General features: G+C 45.5%; 4 protein-coding genes across 4 annotated transcripts; all 4 read left to right on the top strand.

Moving 5' to 3' along the window:
- Positions 1-1,930: 1,930 nt before the first annotated feature.
- On the top strand, positions 1,931-3,739 carry LOC147324179 (uncharacterized). The gene has a single exon (XM_086304916.1). The coding sequence runs from the start codon at positions 1,952-1,954 to the stop codon at positions 3,737-3,739; it is 1,788 nt and encodes a 595-aa protein (XP_086161042.1). The 5' UTR covers positions 1,931-1,951.
- Positions 3,740-6,924: 3,185 nt separating this feature from the next.
- LOC147324178 (uncharacterized) lies at positions 6,925-8,733 on the top strand. The gene has a single exon (XM_086304915.1). The coding sequence runs from the start codon at positions 6,946-6,948 to the stop codon at positions 8,731-8,733; it is 1,788 nt and encodes a 595-aa protein (XP_086161041.1). The 5' UTR covers positions 6,925-6,945.
- Positions 8,734-11,918: 3,185 nt separating this feature from the next.
- On the top strand, positions 11,919-13,727 carry LOC147324177 (uncharacterized). The gene has a single exon (XM_086304914.1). It carries the CDS (start codon positions 11,940-11,942, stop codon positions 13,725-13,727), a length of 1,788 nt encoding a protein of 595 aa, XP_086161040.1. The 5' UTR covers positions 11,919-11,939.
- A 3,185-nt stretch (positions 13,728-16,912) lies between these two features.
- Positions 16,913-18,721, top strand: LOC147324176 (uncharacterized). Its single transcript, XM_086304913.1, has one exon. The coding sequence runs from the start codon at positions 16,934-16,936 to the stop codon at positions 18,719-18,721; it is 1,788 nt and encodes a 595-aa protein (XP_086161039.1). The 5' UTR covers positions 16,913-16,933.
- Positions 18,722-21,263: the final 2,542 nt, after the last annotated feature.

Raw genomic sequence — 21,263 nt, 5'->3', positions numbered from 1 at the left:
GAATTCCCATGATCCATCAATTCAATTAAAATTTGAAATCAATAGGGAGGCCATAGACTTTTTGGACACCACGGTGTTCAAAGGGCCGACGTTTAACATCACCCGTAAACTCGATGTCAAAGTTTTCTTCAAAAGTACAGACACGCACGCCCTGTTACACAAATTTAGTTTCCACCCAAAACACACTTTCCGTGGTATCGTTAAGTCCCAGCTTCTCAGATTTCGGCGGATTTGTACCCAACCGACGGACTTTAGAAAGGCAGTAATCACCTTATTTAAGGCATTGCGTGAAAGGGGATATTCTCGACCTTTTTTAAAGAAATGTCTTAAGACCTTTCAGGAGGACAGTGAGAAGGTCAAGGGGGACTTACTCCCGCTCATTAGCACATTTTCCTCCAATAGCAGGTATTTTAACAGACACATGAAGACTCATTTTGATGAGGTCATAGGTCAGGCAGCTCTTATCCCAAATTCAAGGGTCATTTCGGCCTTTCGGAGGAACAAGAACTTAGCTGACCTGCTTGTAAGGGCCAGACTTCCACGGCTCGACTCGAGCAAACCGAGGTACTTGGAGGCCCTGTTTACGAAGCTGGAGTTTGTTAGGAATGTCAAGGACAGGACTATTATTTCAGTTACGCAAAGTTTCAGCCCACAAACAAAGAATTGTGTTTATGTTATTTTTTGCTCAAAGTGTGGTATGAAGTACGTGGGTGAAACTAGAAATGATTTGTACAGTAGATTGTACCAACATGTGTATAACATCAGGAAAAAGAAGGAACCTGATGCACCTTTAGTTGTACATTTTCTTAAACATGGCTGGGATTCGCTGAGAATGGCTGGACTACAACAAGGCATGGATTGGACAGATTGGGAACGAAAAAAGAGGGAGAGATATTGGATTTATGCATTGGGAACTAAAGAACCATTGGGACTTAACATAAAATGGAATTAGACTTTTATTGGGGAAGGTTTTGGTTAATTTCCAAACCTTAAATCCCACCCTAACCTCAACCTCTTTAACCCTATTGGTCTCAGTATGTTAATTTAAACCCGATTTCGTTTTGACCCCAAAACCCACCCCCCGTTTTTGTTCTCCACTGTTTTACACTACCCTAGCCCCAACCCAAGCCCCATCCCTAAACCTAACCTCACTGTAAGCCCTATGTCAGTCTAACCCCAGTCCTTTGTCTTATCCTAACCCTAACCCCAGCCCTGTATGTTAGCCCTAACCCTAACCACTTTATCCCCACCTCCTGGCCCTCGGTATATGTTATTTAATAAAGGGGGACTTAATTAGTGAGGAATTGGAAAATTGGCTTAAAAATTCTAAAAACCAGGGTTCATATAATTTATTAGCACAATTCATAGGGTTTGCAAGACTATTTACAGTTAAAAATGGATTAAAAAACAAATTGGGAATAAAAACAGTGATTAAATTAATTTGGCTTTAAAATTCATTAACAGTAATTTCATGGAGTGCAAATAGGTTATTTTTGGCTAAAAAACAGTTAAAATGTAATGTAGATTAAAAAATAAAGACCAAATTCATTTTTACCGAACCAAAGTTAAAAAAGACGAATGGGATTTTACACAGCCGAGGGGAGAATATAAAAGGCGGAGCTCACACAGGAGCTCATTTTCCACTCGGCACTCGATGGGAGCACATCTCTGCCAGTCCAACTGTTGCCAGCTAACCTAGCTTACAGTTTTCTGTGTGCCACACCTGAAGAAGACCGTGTACGGTCGAAACGTTGTGTTTTTTGTGTTTATTTTTGAATAAACAGTTTTTTTTGGCACACCTTCTTTTGTTGTTTACTATTTTTTCGTGATTTTTTCCTTTCCACATTTTGGAAGGCGTTTTTTGTTCACATTAAGATTGAATAAATATTTTTTGAAGCACATTTAATTTTTTTTGGGAAAAACGAAAAAAGACAAAAAAATTCTGGACGCCATGGACGATGGCTGGACGGTGGTGCGCTATGGCCGCCGCCGCCAACGTGACCGCCAAGTCTTCTGGGACGGGTACGGAGGGCCGCAGGGAGGGATGGACCGTGCACGCTCCTTTTCCTTTCGGAGAAGGGATTATTTTCCTCATCCTAACCCGCCAGTGCCTCCCCCCCGGGTCCCCCGGTACTTTGGTCCCCAAGTCCCATCCCGCTCGTATGCAGCTGTGGTCCGGCAGGGACGTTTCCAACCGGCCCGAAGAGGGAGCTCTTCCAGGACCAGAGAGGATGATGTAATAAGAGAAGCGGCAAGTCCCGATTTTGGAAGACTGATTCGTAAGCTGCATGGCATCATAAAGATGGTGCACCATCTCCAGAACGTGACTCCAGAGCCAGGCAGGCCGGAGCCCAGGATGATTGTTAAGATGGTGGATATCCTAGCTGGGATGATTAAGCCGGCATACCCACGGCGGGATACAGCAGACATGATCGTGGGGAATGCACGAAATTGGGGTCAGATGACCCTCCAGATTTTGATGGAACATTATGAAGGATGCTTGGAGAGGTTTCTGGAAGAACTCTCCAGCATGGACACTCGTGAATGGAAGAAGGCCTTCGAGGTGGCCTCCCGCTGGGCCAAGCGGAACCTAAGACGGATCACGCGGAGCATCATTGACCACGCTGAGGCTCTCATCTCAACTAAGCTCGCGGGTGACTCACCTCAGGTTCGTCGGCGGGTAGCGCCAAAGGCCTCGGTGGCCACCATGACAGACCGGGTCCCTGATGCAGCGGCTAGCTGGTCAAGCCCCAACATGGCGGACTGGATGCCATCTCCCCTCGGACGGAGGGAAGTCCAAAGGGGGACGAGGAGACCCGAAGGGGTGGTTCTTCCTGAGGAAGATGTTCTTCATGACGAGGATCTTTTTCTGGAAGACGTGCAGGAGGACCACCTGTCAGACGCTGACCCCGTGTTTCCTCCGGAACGTACAGCCTCCCTGTTGGAGTTGGAGGCCATGTTTGATGAGATGCGAGCAGAGGAGGCACGAGATGAGGCCAGGGCTAGAGCGGAAGCAGAGGCCGAGAGAGAGGCCCAAGCAGCAGAGGAGCGGGGACAATCTTCCCAGCCTTCAACACGGGATGTGCAAGTTCAAGCCCAGGTCCATCACGAAGGCTCTGAGGGTGAGGAGCCGTGGATGGATCTTTCAGGGGACCTGTTTGATGAGGTCGAGAGTTCCAGGGGTCCTCGTTTCCGGGTGAATCGTCATCAGAACACCACAAGAAAGATGATTGATTGGAGCTGGGTGGCGAATCGCAAATGGATTTTCTTGGGAGATTCGAACCTCACCAAATTCCCTGACTTCTCCAACACGAACTTGCAGGTGGAGAGCTTTCCAGGGGCGGACTTCCGCCACGCAGAAGCCTTGTTGAGGAAAACGGTACCGCCACAGGGTTTGGTGGTGGAGAAGATGGTCTTGTCCTTTGGGATCAATAGCAGGGCCAACAAGCCTAAGGAAACGACCATCAAGAATGTGCAGGCGGCGGTGAGGGCTGCGAGGACGCGGTTCCCATATGCAGAAATTTGGGTTCCCCAGATTAATTTCTCGGAGAACCTGCCAGCTGAAGACAAGTCGAATCTGCAGGTCCTGAATGACTATATCTACCGGAATAGGGTTCACATTCCCCTCTTGGACGAGGACTTGTTCCATACCGAGGAAGATGACATCCATTGGACGGCGGAAACGGGCGAGGCCATGTTTCAACATTGGACGTCCTTTTTAAACTGCGACACCCCCTGAGTCTGGACCAGTATGGGGACGACAGTGGACTGGGCCTTCAAGGTCAGGACGTGGTGGTCTTGGCAAAGAACTTTAGACTCTCGGGGCCACAACGGGAACTGTTGAGAAAAGGACTGTTCTTTGTCCCAGCATTGTATATAGGTAAGAATGAAAAGCTTAAGTTTGAATTTGATATGCAAGCTTACCATAGAAAAGTTAAGTTGGCTACGTATTTTAGAAACTCAAAAAGGAGGGATAAAATGCCTTTCACGGGGCCGTCGGATTGGTCACCGCCGGTGCAGGAGCTTCCACCAGAGGTGGAAACTTTAATTCATAGGGATTTGGAAAAGTTTAAAAGGTGTTATAAACCAATTAGAGAAAAACAGAACATTTCATTGGCAGAAGTCAGAGCTCTGCGAGAGCTAAAAAACGCTAAACATATAGTAATAAAGCCAGCCGATAAAGGATCGGCGGTTGTAATTTTAAGTCGAGAACAATACACGTTTGAAGTACAACGACAATTACAGGACACCACATATTACAGGAAATTGGACAAACCATTGTATTTGGATACAATCCCTATTGTTAAAAACATACTTAAATCATTAAAGGACAAAAAATTCATTAATTCTAAGCAGTATAAATACCTATTGGGCAGTTCGCAGCCTAGAGAGAGGCGGTTTTACATATTGCCGAAAATACACAAGGCTCCAGACAAATGGACCATCCCGTACGAGATCCCCCCGGGGAGGCCCATTGTTTCGGATTGCGAGAGCGAGACTTATCGTACAGCGGAATTTCTGGATTTTTATTTGAATCCATTATCTGTAAAGCATCCTGCATATGTGAAGGACACATATCATTTCATTGACATAGTTAAAAACTTAAAAATAGCTGCGGAGTTTTATTTTTTCTCCATGGACGTAGAAAACTTGTACACTAATATTCCAATTGAGGCGGGAATCGCTACTGTAAGGAATATTTTTCAGAAATTTCCAGATCCTAAAAGGCCTGATCTGGAATTGCTACAGTTGCTAGAAATTAATTTGACAAAGAATGATTTCATGTTTGATGAACGATTTTATTTGCAAGTTAAAGGAACCGCAATGGGCAAGAAATTTGCACCGGCGTATGCAAATATATTCATGGCCAATTGGGAAGCAGAAGTGCTCCCGAAGTGTAAAAAGAAGCCGGCCCATTATTTGAGGTATTTGGATGATATTTGGGGGATTTGGACCGGCTCTGAATTGGAATTTACAGAATTTGTGCAAACGTTGAATTCCCATGATCCATCAATTCAATTAAAATTTGAAATCAATAGGGAGGCCATAGACTTTTTGGACACCACGGTGTTCAAAGGGCCGACGTTTAACATCACCCGTAAACTCGATGTCAAAGTTTTCTTCAAAAGTACAGACACGCACGCCCTGTTACACAAATTTAGTTTCCACCCAAAACACACTTTCCGTGGTATCGTTAAGTCCCAGCTTCTCAGATTTCGGCGGATTTGTACCCAACCGACGGACTTTAGAAAGGCAGTAATCACCTTATTTAAGGCATTGCGTGAAAGGGGATATTCTCGACCTTTTTTAAAGAAATGTCTTAAGACCTTTCAGGAGGACAGTGAGAAGGTCAAGGGGGACTTACTCCCGCTCATTAGCACATTTTCCTCCAATAGCAGGTATTTTAACAGACACATGAAGACTCATTTTGATGAGGTCATAGGTCAGGCAGCTCTTATCCCAAATTCAAGGGTCATTTCGGCCTTTCGGAGGAACAAGAACTTAGCTGACCTGCTTGTAAGGGCCAGACTTCCACGGCTCGACTCGAGCAAACCGAGGTACTTGGAGGCCCTGTTTACGAAGCTGGAGTTTGTTAGGAATGTCAAGGACAGGACTATTATTTCAGTTACGCAAAGTTTCAGCCCACAAACAAAGAATTGTGTTTATGTTATTTTTTGCTCAAAGTGTGGTATGAAGTACGTGGGTGAAACTAGAAATGATTTGTACAGTAGATTGTACCAACATGTGTATAACATCAGGAAAAAGAAGGAACCTGATGCACCTTTAGTTGTACATTTTCTTAAACATGGCTGGGATTCGCTGAGAATGGCTGGACTACAACAAGGCATGGATTGGACAGATTGGGAACGAAAAAAGAGGGAGAGATATTGGATTTATGCATTGGGAACTAAAGAACCATTGGGACTTAACATAAAATGGAATTAGACTTTTATTGGGGAAGGTTTTGGTTAATTTCCAAACCTTAAATCCCACCCTAACCTCAACCTCTTTAACCCTATTGGTCTCAGTATGTTAATTTAAACCCGATTTCGTTTTGACCCCAAAACCCACCCCCCGTTTTTGTTCTCCACTGTTTTACACTACCCTAGCCCCAACCCAAGCCCCATCCCTAAACCTAACCTCACTGTAAGCCCTATGTCAGTCTAACCCCAGTCCTTTGTCTTATCCTAACCCTAACCCCAGCCCTGTATGTTAGCCCTAACCCTAACCACTTTATCCCCACCTCCTGGCCCTCGGTATATGTTATTTAATAAAGGGGGACTTAATTAGTGAGGAATTGGAAAATTGGCTTAAAAATTCTAAAAACCAGGGTTCATATAATTTATTAGCACAATTCATAGGGTTTGCAAGACTATTTACAGTTAAAAATGGATTAAAAAACAAATTGGGAATAAAAACAGTGATTAAATTAATTTGGCTTTAAAATTCATTAACAGTAATTTCATGGAGTGCAAATAGGTTATTTTTGGCTAAAAAACAGTTAAAATGTAATGTAGATTAAAAAATAAAGACCAAATTCATTTTTACCGAACCAAAGTTAAAAAAGACGAATGGGATTTTACACAGCCGAGGGGAGAATATAAAAGGCGGAGCTCACACAGGAGCTCATTTTCCACTCGGCACTCGATGGGAGCACATCTCTGCCAGTCCAACTGTTGCCAGCTAACCTAGCTTACAGTTTTCTGTGTGCCACACCTGAAGAAGACCGTGTACGGTCGAAACGTTGTGTTTTTTGTGTTTATTTTTGAATAAACAGTTTTTTTTGGCACACCTTCTTTTGTTGTTTACTATTTTTTCGTGATTTTTTCCTTTCCACATTTTGGAAGGCGTTTTTTGTTCACATTAAGATTGAATAAATATTTTTTGAAGCACATTTAATTTTTTTTGGGAAAAACGAAAAAAGACAAAAAAATTCTGGACGCCATGGACGATGGCTGGACGGTGGTGCGCTATGGCCGCCGCCGCCAACGTGACCGCCAAGTCTTCTGGGACGGGTACGGAGGGCCGCAGGGAGGGATGGACCGTGCACGCTCCTTTTCCTTTCGGAGAAGGGATTATTTTCCTCATCCTAACCCGCCAGTGCCTCCCCCCCGGGTCCCCCGGTACTTTGGTCCCCAAGTCCCATCCCGCTCGTATGCAGCTGTGGTCCGGCAGGGACGTTTCCAACCGGCCCGAAGAGGGAGCTCTTCCAGGACCAGAGAGGATGATGTAATAAGAGAAGCGGCAAGTCCCGATTTTGGAAGACTGATTCGTAAGCTGCATGGCATCATAAAGATGGTGCACCATCTCCAGAACGTGACTCCAGAGCCAGGCAGGCCGGAGCCCAGGATGATTGTTAAGATGGTGGATATCCTAGCTGGGATGATTAAGCCGGCATACCCACGGCGGGATACAGCAGACATGATCGTGGGGAATGCACGAAATTGGGGTCAGATGACCCTCCAGATTTTGATGGAACATTATGAAGGATGCTTGGAGAGGTTTCTGGAAGAACTCTCCAGCATGGACACTCGTGAATGGAAGAAGGCCTTCGAGGTGGCCTCCCGCTGGGCCAAGCGGAACCTAAGACGGATCACGCGGAGCATCATTGACCACGCTGAGGCTCTCATCTCAACTAAGCTCGCGGGTGACTCACCTCAGGTTCGTCGGCGGGTAGCGCCAAAGGCCTCGGTGGCCACCATGACAGACCGGGTCCCTGATGCAGCGGCTAGCTGGTCAAGCCCCAACATGGCGGACTGGATGCCATCTCCCCTCGGACGGAGGGAAGTCCAAAGGGGGACGAGGAGACCCGAAGGGGTGGTTCTTCCTGAGGAAGATGTTCTTCATGACGAGGATCTTTTTCTGGAAGACGTGCAGGAGGACCACCTGTCAGACGCTGACCCCGTGTTTCCTCCGGAACGTACAGCCTCCCTGTTGGAGTTGGAGGCCATGTTTGATGAGATGCGAGCAGAGGAGGCACGAGATGAGGCCAGGGCTAGAGCGGAAGCAGAGGCCGAGAGAGAGGCCCAAGCAGCAGAGGAGCGGGGACAATCTTCCCAGCCTTCAACACGGGATGTGCAAGTTCAAGCCCAGGTCCATCACGAAGGCTCTGAGGGTGAGGAGCCGTGGATGGATCTTTCAGGGGACCTGTTTGATGAGGTCGAGAGTTCCAGGGGTCCTCGTTTCCGGGTGAATCGTCATCAGAACACCACAAGAAAGATGATTGATTGGAGCTGGGTGGCGAATCGCAAATGGATTTTCTTGGGAGATTCGAACCTCACCAAATTCCCTGACTTCTCCAACACGAACTTGCAGGTGGAGAGCTTTCCAGGGGCGGACTTCCGCCACGCAGAAGCCTTGTTGAGGAAAACGGTACCGCCACAGGGTTTGGTGGTGGAGAAGATGGTCTTGTCCTTTGGGATCAATAGCAGGGCCAACAAGCCTAAGGAAACGACCATCAAGAATGTGCAGGCGGCGGTGAGGGCTGCGAGGACGCGGTTCCCATATGCAGAAATTTGGGTTCCCCAGATTAATTTCTCGGAGAACCTGCCAGCTGAAGACAAGTCGAATCTGCAGGTCCTGAATGACTATATCTACCGGAATAGGGTTCACATTCCCCTCTTGGACGAGGACTTGTTCCATACCGAGGAAGATGACATCCATTGGACGGCGGAAACGGGCGAGGCCATGTTTCAACATTGGACGTCCTTTTTAAACTGCGACACCCCCTGAGTCTGGACCAGTATGGGGACGACAGTGGACTGGGCCTTCAAGGTCAGGACGTGGTGGTCTTGGCAAAGAACTTTAGACTCTCGGGGCCACAACGGGAACTGTTGAGAAAAGGACTGTTCTTTGTCCCAGCATTGTATATAGGTAAGAATGAAAAGCTTAAGTTTGAATTTGATATGCAAGCTTACCATAGAAAAGTTAAGTTGGCTACGTATTTTAGAAACTCAAAAAGGAGGGATAAAATGCCTTTCACGGGGCCGTCGGATTGGTCACCGCCGGTGCAGGAGCTTCCACCAGAGGTGGAAACTTTAATTCATAGGGATTTGGAAAAGTTTAAAAGGTGTTATAAACCAATTAGAGAAAAACAGAACATTTCATTGGCAGAAGTCAGAGCTCTGCGAGAGCTAAAAAACGCTAAACATATAGTAATAAAGCCAGCCGATAAAGGATCGGCGGTTGTAATTTTAAGTCGAGAACAATACACGTTTGAAGTACAACGACAATTACAGGACACCACATATTACAGGAAATTGGACAAACCATTGTATTTGGATACAATCCCTATTGTTAAAAACATACTTAAATCATTAAAGGACAAAAAATTCATTAATTCTAAGCAGTATAAATACCTATTGGGCAGTTCGCAGCCTAGAGAGAGGCGGTTTTACATATTGCCGAAAATACACAAGGCTCCAGACAAATGGACCATCCCGTACGAGATCCCCCCGGGGAGGCCCATTGTTTCGGATTGCGAGAGCGAGACTTATCGTACAGCGGAATTTCTGGATTTTTATTTGAATCCATTATCTGTAAAGCATCCTGCATATGTGAAGGACACATATCATTTCATTGACATAGTTAAAAACTTAAAAATAGCTGCGGAGTTTTATTTTTTCTCCATGGACGTAGAAAACTTGTACACTAATATTCCAATTGAGGCGGGAATCGCTACTGTAAGGAATATTTTTCAGAAATTTCCAGATCCTAAAAGGCCTGATCTGGAATTGCTACAGTTGCTAGAAATTAATTTGACAAAGAATGATTTCATGTTTGATGAACGATTTTATTTGCAAGTTAAAGGAACCGCAATGGGCAAGAAATTTGCACCGGCGTATGCAAATATATTCATGGCCAATTGGGAAGCAGAAGTGCTCCCGAAGTGTAAAAAGAAGCCGGCCCATTATTTGAGGTATTTGGATGATATTTGGGGGATTTGGACCGGCTCTGAATTGGAATTTACAGAATTTGTGCAAACGTTGAATTCCCATGATCCATCAATTCAATTAAAATTTGAAATCAATAGGGAGGCCATAGACTTTTTGGACACCACGGTGTTCAAAGGGCCGACGTTTAACATCACCCGTAAACTCGATGTCAAAGTTTTCTTCAAAAGTACAGACACGCACGCCCTGTTACACAAATTTAGTTTCCACCCAAAACACACTTTCCGTGGTATCGTTAAGTCCCAGCTTCTCAGATTTCGGCGGATTTGTACCCAACCGACGGACTTTAGAAAGGCAGTAATCACCTTATTTAAGGCATTGCGTGAAAGGGGATATTCTCGACCTTTTTTAAAGAAATGTCTTAAGACCTTTCAGGAGGACAGTGAGAAGGTCAAGGGGGACTTACTCCCGCTCATTAGCACATTTTCCTCCAATAGCAGGTATTTTAACAGACACATGAAGACTCATTTTGATGAGGTCATAGGTCAGGCAGCTCTTATCCCAAATTCAAGGGTCATTTCGGCCTTTCGGAGGAACAAGAACTTAGCTGACCTGCTTGTAAGGGCCAGACTTCCACGGCTCGACTCGAGCAAACCGAGGTACTTGGAGGCCCTGTTTACGAAGCTGGAGTTTGTTAGGAATGTCAAGGACAGGACTATTATTTCAGTTACGCAAAGTTTCAGCCCACAAACAAAGAATTGTGTTTATGTTATTTTTTGCTCAAAGTGTGGTATGAAGTACGTGGGTGAAACTAGAAATGATTTGTACAGTAGATTGTACCAACATGTGTATAACATCAGGAAAAAGAAGGAACCTGATGCACCTTTAGTTGTACATTTTCTTAAACATGGCTGGGATTCGCTGAGAATGGCTGGACTACAACAAGGCATGGATTGGACAGATTGGGAACGAAAAAAGAGGGAGAGATATTGGATTTATGCATTGGGAACTAAAGAACCATTGGGACTTAACATAAAATGGAATTAGACTTTTATTGGGGAAGGTTTTGGTTAATTTCCAAACCTTAAATCCCACCCTAACCTCAACCTCTTTAACCCTATTGGTCTCAGTATGTTAATTTAAACCCGATTTCGTTTTGACCCCAAAACCCACCCCCCGTTTTTGTTCTCCACTGTTTTACACTACCCTAGCCCCAACCCAAGCCCCATCCCTAAACCTAACCTCACTGTAAGCCCTATGTCAGTCTAACCCCAGTCCTTTGTCTTATCCTAACCCTAACCCCAGCCCTGTATGTTAGCCCTAACCCTAACCACTTTATCCCCACCTCCTGGCCCTCGGTATATGTTATTTAATAAAGGGGGACTTAATTAGTGAGGAATTGGAAAATTGGCTTAAAAATTCTAAAAACCAGGGTTCATATAATTTATTAGCACAATTCATAGGGTTTGCAAGACTATTTACAGTTAAAAATGGATTAAAAAACAAATTGGGAATAAAAACAGTGATTAAATTAATTTGGCTTTAAAATTCATTAACAGTAATTTCATGGAGTGCAAATAGGTTATTTTTGGCTAAAAAACAGTTAAAATGTAATGTAGATTAAAAAATAAAGACCAAATTCATTTTTACCGAACCAAAGTTAAAAAAGACGAATGGGATTTTACACAGCCGAGGGGAGAATATAAAAGGCGGAGCTCACACAGGAGCTCATTTTCCACTCGGCACTCGATGGGAGCACATCTCTGCCAGTCCAACTGTTGCCAGCTAACCTAGCTTACAGTTTTCTGTGTGCCACACCTGAAGAAGACCGTGTACGGTCGAAACGTTGTGTTTTTTGTGTTTATTTTTGAATAAACAGTTTTTTTTGGCACACCTTCTTTTGTTGTTTACTATTTTTTCGTGATTTTTTCCTTTCCACATTTTGGAAGGCGTTTTTTGTTCACATTAAGATTGAATAAATATTTTTTGAAGCACATTTAATTTTTTTTGGGAAAAACGAAAAAAGACAAAAAAATTCTGGACGCCATGGACGATGGCTGGACGGTGGTGCGCTATGGCCGCCGCCGCCAACGTGACCGCCAAGTCTTCTGGGACGGGTACGGAGGGCCGCAGGGAGGGATGGACCGTGCACGCTCCTTTTCCTTTCGGAGAAGGGATTATTTTCCTCATCCTAACCCGCCAGTGCCTCCCCCCCGGGTCCCCCGGTACTTTGGTCCCCAAGTCCCATCCCGCTCGTATGCAGCTGTGGTCCGGCAGGGACGTTTCCAACCGGCCCGAAGAGGGAGCTCTTCCAGGACCAGAGAGGATGATGTAATAAGAGAAGCGGCAAGTCCCGATTTTGGAAGACTGATTTGTAAGCTGCATGGCATCATAAAGATGGTGCACCATCTCCAGAACGTGACTCCAGAGCCAGGCAGGCCGGAGCCCAGGATGATTGTTAAGATGGTGGATATCCTAGCTGGGATGATTAAGCCGGCATACCCACGGCGGGATACAGCAGACATGATCGTGGGGAATGCACGAAATTGGGGTCAGATGACCCTCCAGATTTTGATGGAACATTATGAAGGATGCTTGGAGAGGTTTCTGGAAGAACTCTCCAGCATGGACACTCGTGAATGGAAGAAGGCCTTCGAGGTGGCCTCCCGCTGGGCCAAGCGGAACCTAAGACGGATCACGCGGAGCATCATTGACCACGCTGAGGCTCTCATCTCAACTAAGCTCGCGGGTGACTCACCTCAGGTTCGTCGGCGGGTAGCGCCAAAGGCCTCGGTGGCCACCATGACAGACCGGGTCCCTGATGCAGCGGCTAGCTGGTCAAGCCCCAACATGGCGGACTGGATGCCATCTCCCCTCGGACGGAGGGAAGTCCAAAGGGGGACGAGGAGACCCGAAGGGGTGGTTCTTCCTGAGGAAGATGTTCTTCATGACGAGGATCTTTTTCTGGAAGACGTGCAGGAGGACCACCTGTCAGACGCTGACCCCGTGTTTCCTCCGGAACGTACAGCCTCCCTGTTGGAGTTGGAGGCCATGTTTGATGAGATGCGAGCAGAGGAGGCACGAGATGAGGCCAGGGCTAGAGCGGAAGCAGAGGCCGAGAGAGAGGCCCAAGCAGCAGAGGAGCGGGGACAATCTTCCCAGCCTTCAACACGGGATGTGCAAGTTCAAGCCCAGGTCCATCACGAAGGCTCTGAGGGTGAGGAGCCGTGGATGGATCTTTCAGGGGACCTGTTTGATGAGGTCGAGAGTTCCAGGGGTCCTCGTTTCCGGGTGAATCGTCATCAGAACACCACAAGAAAGATGATTGATTGGAGCTGGGTGGCGAATCGCAAATGGATTTTCTTGGGAGATTCGAACCTCACCAAATTCCCTGACTTCTCCAACACGAACTTGCAGGTGGAGAGCTTTCCAGGGGCGGACTTCCGCCACGCAGAAGCCTTGTTGAGGAAAACGGTACCGCCACAGGGTTTGGTGGTGGAGAAGATGGTCTTGTCCTTTGGGATCAATAGCAGGGCCAACAAGCCTAAGGAAACGACCATCAAGAATGTGCAGGCGGCGGTGAGGGCTGCGAGGACGCGGTTCCCATATGCAGAAATTTGGGTTCCCCAGATTAATTTCTCGGAGAACCTGCCAGCTGAAGACAAGTCGAATCTGCAGGTCCTGAATGACTATATCTACCGGAATAGGGTTCACATTCCCCTCTTGGACGAGGACTTGTTCCATACCGAGGAAGATGACATCCATTGGACGGCGGAAACGGGCGAGGCCATGTTTCAACATTGGACGTCCTTTTTAAACTGCGACACCCCCTGAGTCTGGACCAGTATGGGGACGACAGTGGACTGGGCCTTCAAGGTCAGGACGTGGTGGTCTTGGCAAAGAACTTTAGACTCTCGGGGCCACAACGGGAACTGTTGAGAAAAGGACTGTTCTTTGTCCCAGCATTGTATATAGGTAAGAATGAAAAGCTTAAGTTTGAATTTGATATGCAAGCTTACCATAGAAAAGTTAAGTTGGCTACGTATTTTAGAAACTCAAAAAGGAGGGATAAAATGCCTTTCACGGGGCCGTCGGATTGGTCACCGCCGGTGCAGGAGCTTCCACCAGAGGTGGAAACTTTAATTCATAGGGATTTGGAAAAGTTTAAAAGGTGTTATAAACCAATTAGAGAAAAACAGAACATTTCATTGGCAGAAGTCAGAGCTCTGCGAGAGCTAAAAAACGCTAAACATATAGTAATAAAGCCAGCCGATAAAGGATCGGCGGTTGTAATTTTAAGTCGAGAACAATACACGTTTGAAGTACAACGACAATTACAGGACACCACATATTACAGGAAATTGGACAAACCATTGTATTTGGATACAATCCCTATTGTTAAAAACATACTTAAATCATTAAAGGACAAAAAATTCATTAATTCTAAGCAGTATAAATACCTATTGGGCAGTTCGCAGCCTAGAGAGAGGCGGTTTTACATATTGCCGAAAATACACAAGGCTCCAGACAAATGGACCATCCCGTACGAGATCCCCCCGGGGAGGCCCATTGTTTCGGATTGCGAGAGCGAGACTTATCGTACAGCGGAATTTCTGGATTTTTATTTGAATCCATTATCTGTAAAGCATCCTGCATATGTGAAGGACACATATCATTTCATTGACATAGTTAAAAACTTAAAAATAGCTGCGGAGTTTTATTTTTTCTCCATGGACGTAGAAAACTTGTACACTAATATTCCAATTGAGGCGGGAATCGCTACTGTAAGGAATATTTTTCAGAAATTTCCAGATCCTAAAAGGCCTGATCTGGAATTGCTACAGTTGCTAGAAATTAATTTGACAAAGAATGATTTCATGTTTGATGAACGATTTTATTTGCAAGTTAAAGGAACCGCAATGGGCAAGAAATTTGCACCGGCGTATGCAAATATATTCATGGCCAATTGGGAAGCAGAAGTGCTCCCGAAGTGTAAAAAGAAGCCGGCCCATTATTTGAGGTATTTGGATGATATTTGGGGGATTTGGACCGGCTCTGAATTGGAATTTACAGAATTTGTGCAAACGTTGAATTCCCATGATCCATCAATTCAATTAAAATTTGAAATCAATAGGGAGGCCATAGACTTTTTGGACACCACGGTGTTCAAAGGGCCGACGTTTAACATCACCCGTAAACTCGATGTCAAAGTTTTCTTCAAAAGTACAGACACGCACGCCCTGTTACACAAATTTAGTTTCCACCCAAAACACACTTTCCGTGGTATCGTTAAGTCCCAGCTTCTCAGATTTCGGCGGATTTGTACCCAACCGACGGACTTTAGAAAGGCAGTAATCACCTTATTTAAGGCATTGCGTGAAAGGGGATATTCTCGACCTTTTTTAAAGAAATGTCTTAAGACCTTTCAGGAGGACAGTGAGAAGGTCAAGGGGGACTTACTCCCGCTCATTAGCACATTTTCCTCCAATAGCAGGTATTTTAACAGACACATGAAGACTCATTTTGATGAGGTCATAGGTCAGGCAGCTCTTATCCCAAATTCAAGGGTCATTTCGGCCTTTCGGAGGAACAAGAACTTAGCTGACCTGCTTGTAAGGGCCAGACTTCCACGGCTCGACTCGAGCAAACCGAGGTACTTGGAGGCCCTGTTTACGAAGCTGGAGTTTGTTAGGAATGTCAAGGACAGGACTATTATTTCAGTTACGCAAAGTTTCAGCCCACAAACAAAGAATTGTGTTTATGTTATTTTTTGCTCAAAGTGTGGTATGAAGTACGTGGGTGAAACTAGAAATGATTTGTACAGTAGATTGTACCAACATGTGTATAACATCAGGAAAAAGAAGGAACCTGATGCACCTTTAGTTGTACATTTTCTTAAACATGGCTGGGATTCGCTGAGAATGGCTGGACTACAACAAGGCATGGATTGGACAGATTGGGAACGAAAAAAGAGGGAGAGATATTGGATTTATGCATTGGGAACTAAAGAACCATTGGGACTTAACATAAAATGGAATTAGACTTTTATTGGGGAAGGTTTTGGTTAATTTCCAAACCTTAAATCCCACCCTAACCTCAACCTCTTTAACCCTATTGGTCTCAGTATGTTAATTTAAACCCGATTTCGTTTTGACCCCAAAACCCACCCCCCGTTTTTGTTCTCCACTGTTTTACACTACCCTAGCCCCAACCCAAGCCCCATCCCTAAACCTAACCTCACTGTAAGCCCTATGTCAGTCTAACCCCAGTCCTTTGTCTTATCCTAACCCTAACCCCAGCCCTGTATGTTAGCCCTAACCCTAACCACTTTATCCCCACCTCCTGGCCCTCGGTATATGTTATTTAATAAAGGGGGACTTAATTAGTGAGGAATTGGAAAATTGGCTTAAAAATTCTAAAAACCAGGGTTCATATAATTTATTAGCACAATTCATAGGGTTTGCAAGACTATTTACAGTTAAAAATGGATTAAAAAACAAATTGGGAATAAAAACAGTGATTAAATTAATTTGGCTTTAAAATTCATTAACAGTAATTTCATGGAGTGCAAATAGGTTATTTTTGGCTAAAAAACAGTTAAAATGTAATGTAGATTAAAAAATAAAGACCAAATTCATTTTTACCGAACCAAAGTTAAAAAAGACGAATGGGATTTTACACAGCCGAGGGGAGAATATAAAAGGCGGAGCTCACACAGGAGCTCATTTTCCACTCGGCACTCGATGGGAGCACATCTCTGCCAGTCCAACTGTTGCCAGCTAACCTAGCTTACAGTTTTCTGTGTGCCACACCTGAAGAAGACCGTGTACGGTCGAAACGTTGTGTTTTTTGTGTTTATTTTTGAATAAACAGTTTTTTTTGGCACACCTTCTTTTGTTGTTTACTATTTTTTCGTGATTTTTTCCTTTCCACATTTTGGAAGGCGTTTTTTGTTCACATTAAGATTGAATAAATATTTTTTGAAGCACATTTAATTTTTTTTGGGAAAAACGAAAAAAGACAAAAAAATTCTGGACGCCATGGACGATGGCTGGACGGTGGTGCGCTATGGCCGCCGCCGCCAACGTGACCGCCAAGTCTTCTGGGACGGGTACGGAGGGCCGCAGGGAGGGATGGACCGTGCACGCTCCTTTTCCTTTCGGAGAAGGGATTATTTTCCTCATCCTAACCCGCCAGTGCCTCCCCCCCGGGTCCCCCGGTACTTTGGTCCCCAAGTCCCATCCCGCTCGTATGCAGCTGTGGTCCGGCAGGGACGTTTCCAACCGGCCCGAAGAGGGAGCTCTTCCAGGACCAGAGAGGATGATGTAATAAGAGAAGCGGCAAGTCCCGATTTTGGAAGACTGATTCGTAAGCTGCATGGCATCATAAAGATGGTGCACCATCTCCAGAACGTGACTCCAGAGCCAGGCAGGCCGGAGCCCAGGATGATTGTTAAGATGGTGGATATCCTAGCTGGGATGATTAAGCCGGCATACCCACGGCGGGATACAGCAGACATGATCGTGGGGAATGCACGAAATTGGGGTCAGATGACCCTCCAGATTTTGATGGAACATTATGAAGGATGCTTGGAGAGGTTTCTGGAAGAACTCTCCAGCATGGACACTCGTGAATGGAAGAAGGCCTTCGAGGTGGCCTCCCGCTGGGCCAAGCGGAACCTAAGACGGATCACGCGGAGCATCATTGACCACGCTGAGGCTCTCATCTCAACTAAGCTCGCGGGTGACTCACCTCAGGTTCGTCGGCGGGTAGCGCCAAAGGCCTCGGTGGCCACCATGACAGACCGGGTCCCTGATGCAGCGGCTAGCTGGTCAAGCCCCAACATGGCGGACTGGATGCCATCTCCCCTCGGACGGAGGGAAGTCCAAAGGGGGACGAGGAGACCCGAAGGGGTGGTTCTTCCTGAGGAAGATGTTCTTCATGACGAGGATCTTTTTCTGGAAGACGTGCAGGAGGACCACCTGTCAGACGCTGACCCCGTGTTTCCTCCGGAACGTACAGCCTCCCTGTTGGAGTTGGAGGCCATGTTTGATGAGATGCGAGCAGAGGAGGCACGAGATGAGGCCAGGGCTAGAGCGGAAGCAGAGGCCGAGAGAGAGGCCCAAGCAGCAGAGGAGCGGGGACAATCTTCCCAGCCTTCAACACGGGATGTGCAAGTTCAAGCCCAGGTCCATCACGAAGGCTCTGAGGGTGAGGAGCCGTGGATGGATCTTTCAGGGGACCTGTTTGATGAGGTCGAGAGTTCCAGGGGTCCTCGTTTCCGGGTGAATCGTCATCAGAACACCACAAGAAAGATGATTGATTGGAGCTGGGTGGCGAATCGCAAATGGATTTTCTTGGGAGATTCGAACCTCACCAAATTCCCTGACTTCTCCAACACGAACTTGCAGGTGGAGAGCTTTCCAGGGGCGGACTTCCGCCACGCAGAAGCCTTGTTGAGGAAAACGGTACCGCCACAGGGTTTGGTGGTGGAGAAGATGGTCTTGTCCTTTGGGATCAATAGCAGGGCCAACAAGCCTAAGGAAACGACCATCAAGAATGTGCAGGCGGCGGTGAGGGCTGCGAGGACGCGGTTCCCATATGCAGAAATTTGGGTTCCCCAGATTAATTTCTCGGAGAACCTGCCAGCTGAAGACAAGTCGAATCTGCAGGTCCTGAATGACTATATCTACCGGAATAGGGTTCACATTCCCCTCTTGGACGAGGACTTGTTCCATACCGAGGAAGATGACATCCATTGGACGGCGGAAACGGGCGAGGCCATGTTTCAACATTGGACGTCCTTTTTAAACTGCGACACCCCCTGAGTCTGGACCAGTATGGGGACGACAGTGGACTGGGCCTTCAAGGTCAGGACGTGGTGGTCTTGGCAAAGAACTTTAGACTCTCGGGGCCACAACGGGAACTGTTGAGAAAAGGACTGTTCTTTGTCCCAGCATTGTATATAGGTAAGAATGAAAAGCTTAAGTTTGAATTTGATATGCAAGCTTACCATAGAAAAGTTAAGTTGGCTACGTATTTTAGAAACTCAAAAAGGAGGGATAAAATGCCTTTCACGGGGCCGTCGGATTGGTCACCGCCGGTGCAGGAGCTTCCACCAGAGGTGGAAACTTTAATTCATAGGGATTTGGAAAAGTTTAAAAGGTGTTATAAACCAATTAGAGAAAAACAGAACATTTCATTGGCAGAAGTCAGAGCTCTGCGAGAGCTAAAAAACGCTAAACATATAGTAATAAAGCCAGCCGATAAAGGATCGGCGGTTGTAATTTTAAGTCGAGAACAATACACGTTTGAAGTACAACGACAATTACAGGACACCACATATTACAGGAAATTGGACAAACCATTGTATTTGGATACAATCCCTATTGTTAAAAACATACTTAAATCATTAAAGGACAAAAAATTCATTAATTCTAAGCAGTATAAATACCTATTGGGCAGTTCGCAGCCTAGAGAGAGGCGGTTTTACATATTGCCGAAAATACACAAGGCTCCAGACAAATGGACCATCCCGTACGAGATCCCCCCGGGGAGGCCCATTGTTTCGGATTGCGAGAGCGAGACTTATCGTACAGCGGAATTTCTGGATTTTTATTTGAATCCATTATCTGTAAAGCATCCTGCATATGTGAAGGACACATATCATTTCATTGACATAGTTAAAAACTTAAAAATAGCTGCGGAGTTTTATTTTTTCTCCATGGACGTAGAAAACTTGTACACTAATATTCCAATTGAGGCGGGAATCGCTACTGTAAGGAATATTTTTCAGAAATTTCCAGATCCTAAAAGGCCTGATCTGGAATTGCTACAGTTGCTAGAAATTAATTTGACAAAGAATGATTTCATGTTTGATGAACGATTTTATTTGCAAGTTAAAGGAACCGCAATGGGCAAGAAATTTGCACCGGCGTATGCAAATATATTCATGGCCAATTGGGAAGCAGAAGTGCTCCCGAAGTGTAAAAAGAAGCCGGCCCATTATTTGAGGTATTTGGATGATATTTGGGGGATTTGGACCGGCTCTGAATTGGAATTTACAGAATTTGTGCAAACGTTGAATTCCCATGATCCATCAATTCAATTAAAATTTGAAATCAATAGGGAGGCCATAGACTTTTTGGACACCACGGTGTTCAAAGGGCCGACGTTTAACATCACCCGTAAACTCGATGTCAAAGTTTTCTTCAAAAGTACAGACACGCACGCCCTGTTACACAAATTTAGTTTCCACCCAAAACACACTTTCCGTGGTATCGTTAAGTCCCAGCTTCTCAGATTTCGGCGGATTTGTACCCAACCGACGGACTTTAGAAAGGCAGTAATCACCTTATTTAAGGCATTGCGTGAAAGGGGATATTCTCGACCTTTTTTAAAGAAATGTCTTAAGACCTTTCAGGAGGACAGTGAGAAGGTCAAGGGGGACTTACTCCCGCTCATTAGCACATTTTCCTCCAATAGCAGGTATTTTAACAGACACATGAAGACTCATTTTGATGAGGTCATAGGTCAGGCAGCTCTTATCCCAAATTCAAGGGTCATTTCGGCCTTTCGGAGGAACAAGAACTTAGCTGACCTGCTTGTAAGGGCCAGACTTCCACGGCTCGACTCGAGCAAACCGAGGTACTTGGAGGCCCTGTTTACGAAGCTGGAGTTTGTTAGGAATGTCAAGGACAGGACTATTATTTCAGTTACGCAAAGTTTCAGCCCACAAACAAAGAATTGTGTTTATGTTATTTTTTGCTCAAAGTGTGGTATGAAGTACGTGGGTGAAACTAGAAATGATTTGTACAGTAGATTGTACCAACATGTGTATAACATCAGGAAAAAGAAGGAACCTGATGCACCTTTAGTTGTACATTTTCTTAAACATGGCTGGGATTCGCTGAGAATGGCTGGACTACAACAAGGCATGGATTGGACAGATTGGGAACGAAAAAAGAGGGAGAGATATTGGATTTATGCATTGGGAACTAAAGAACCATTGGGACTTAACATAAAATGGAATTAGACTTTTATTGGGGAAGGTTTTGGTTAATTTCCAAACCTTAAATCCCACCCTAACCTCAACCTCTTTAACCCTATTGGTCTCAGTATGTTAATTTAAACCCGATTTCGTTTTGACCCCAAAACCCACCCCCCGTTTTTGTTCTCCACTGTTTTACACTACCCTAGCCCCAACCCAAGCCCCATCCCTAAACCTAACCTCACTGTAAGCCCTATGTCAGTCTAACCCCAGTCCTTTGTCTTATCCTAACCCTAACCCCAGCCCTGTATGTTAGCCCTAACCCTAACCACTTTATCCCCACCTCCTGGCCCTCGGTATATGTTATTTAATAAAGGGGG

The sequence above is a fragment of the Aulonocara sp. 'chitande type north' Nkhata Bay genome, linkage group LG8 (assembly GCF_057382095.1).
Source record: "Aulonocara sp. 'chitande type north' Nkhata Bay isolate Kocher_YH1m ecotype deep benthic linkage group LG8, A_spYH_male_GT1.1, whole genome shotgun sequence".
NCBI classification, from domain to species: domain Eukaryota; kingdom Metazoa; phylum Chordata; class Actinopteri; order Cichliformes; family Cichlidae; genus Aulonocara; species Aulonocara sp. 'chitande type north' Nkhata Bay.
Note: the sequence above shows the minus strand (reverse complement) of the source record. Positions and strands in the feature narration are given on the sequence as shown.

Excerpts from the sequence above, each read along its gene's own strand:
- LOC147324179 (XM_086304916.1), top strand. The coding sequence starts at position 1,952 with ATGGACGATGGCTGGACGGTGGTGCGCTATGGCCGCCGCCGCCAACGT.
- LOC147324177 (XM_086304914.1), top strand. The coding sequence starts at position 11,940 with ATGGACGATGGCTGGACGGTGGTGCGCTATGGCCGCCGCCGCCAACGT.
- LOC147324176 (XM_086304913.1), top strand. The coding sequence starts at position 16,934 with ATGGACGATGGCTGGACGGTGGTGCGCTATGGCCGCCGCCGCCAACGT.
- LOC147324178 (XM_086304915.1), top strand. The coding sequence starts at position 6,946 with ATGGACGATGGCTGGACGGTGGTGCGCTATGGCCGCCGCCGCCAACGT.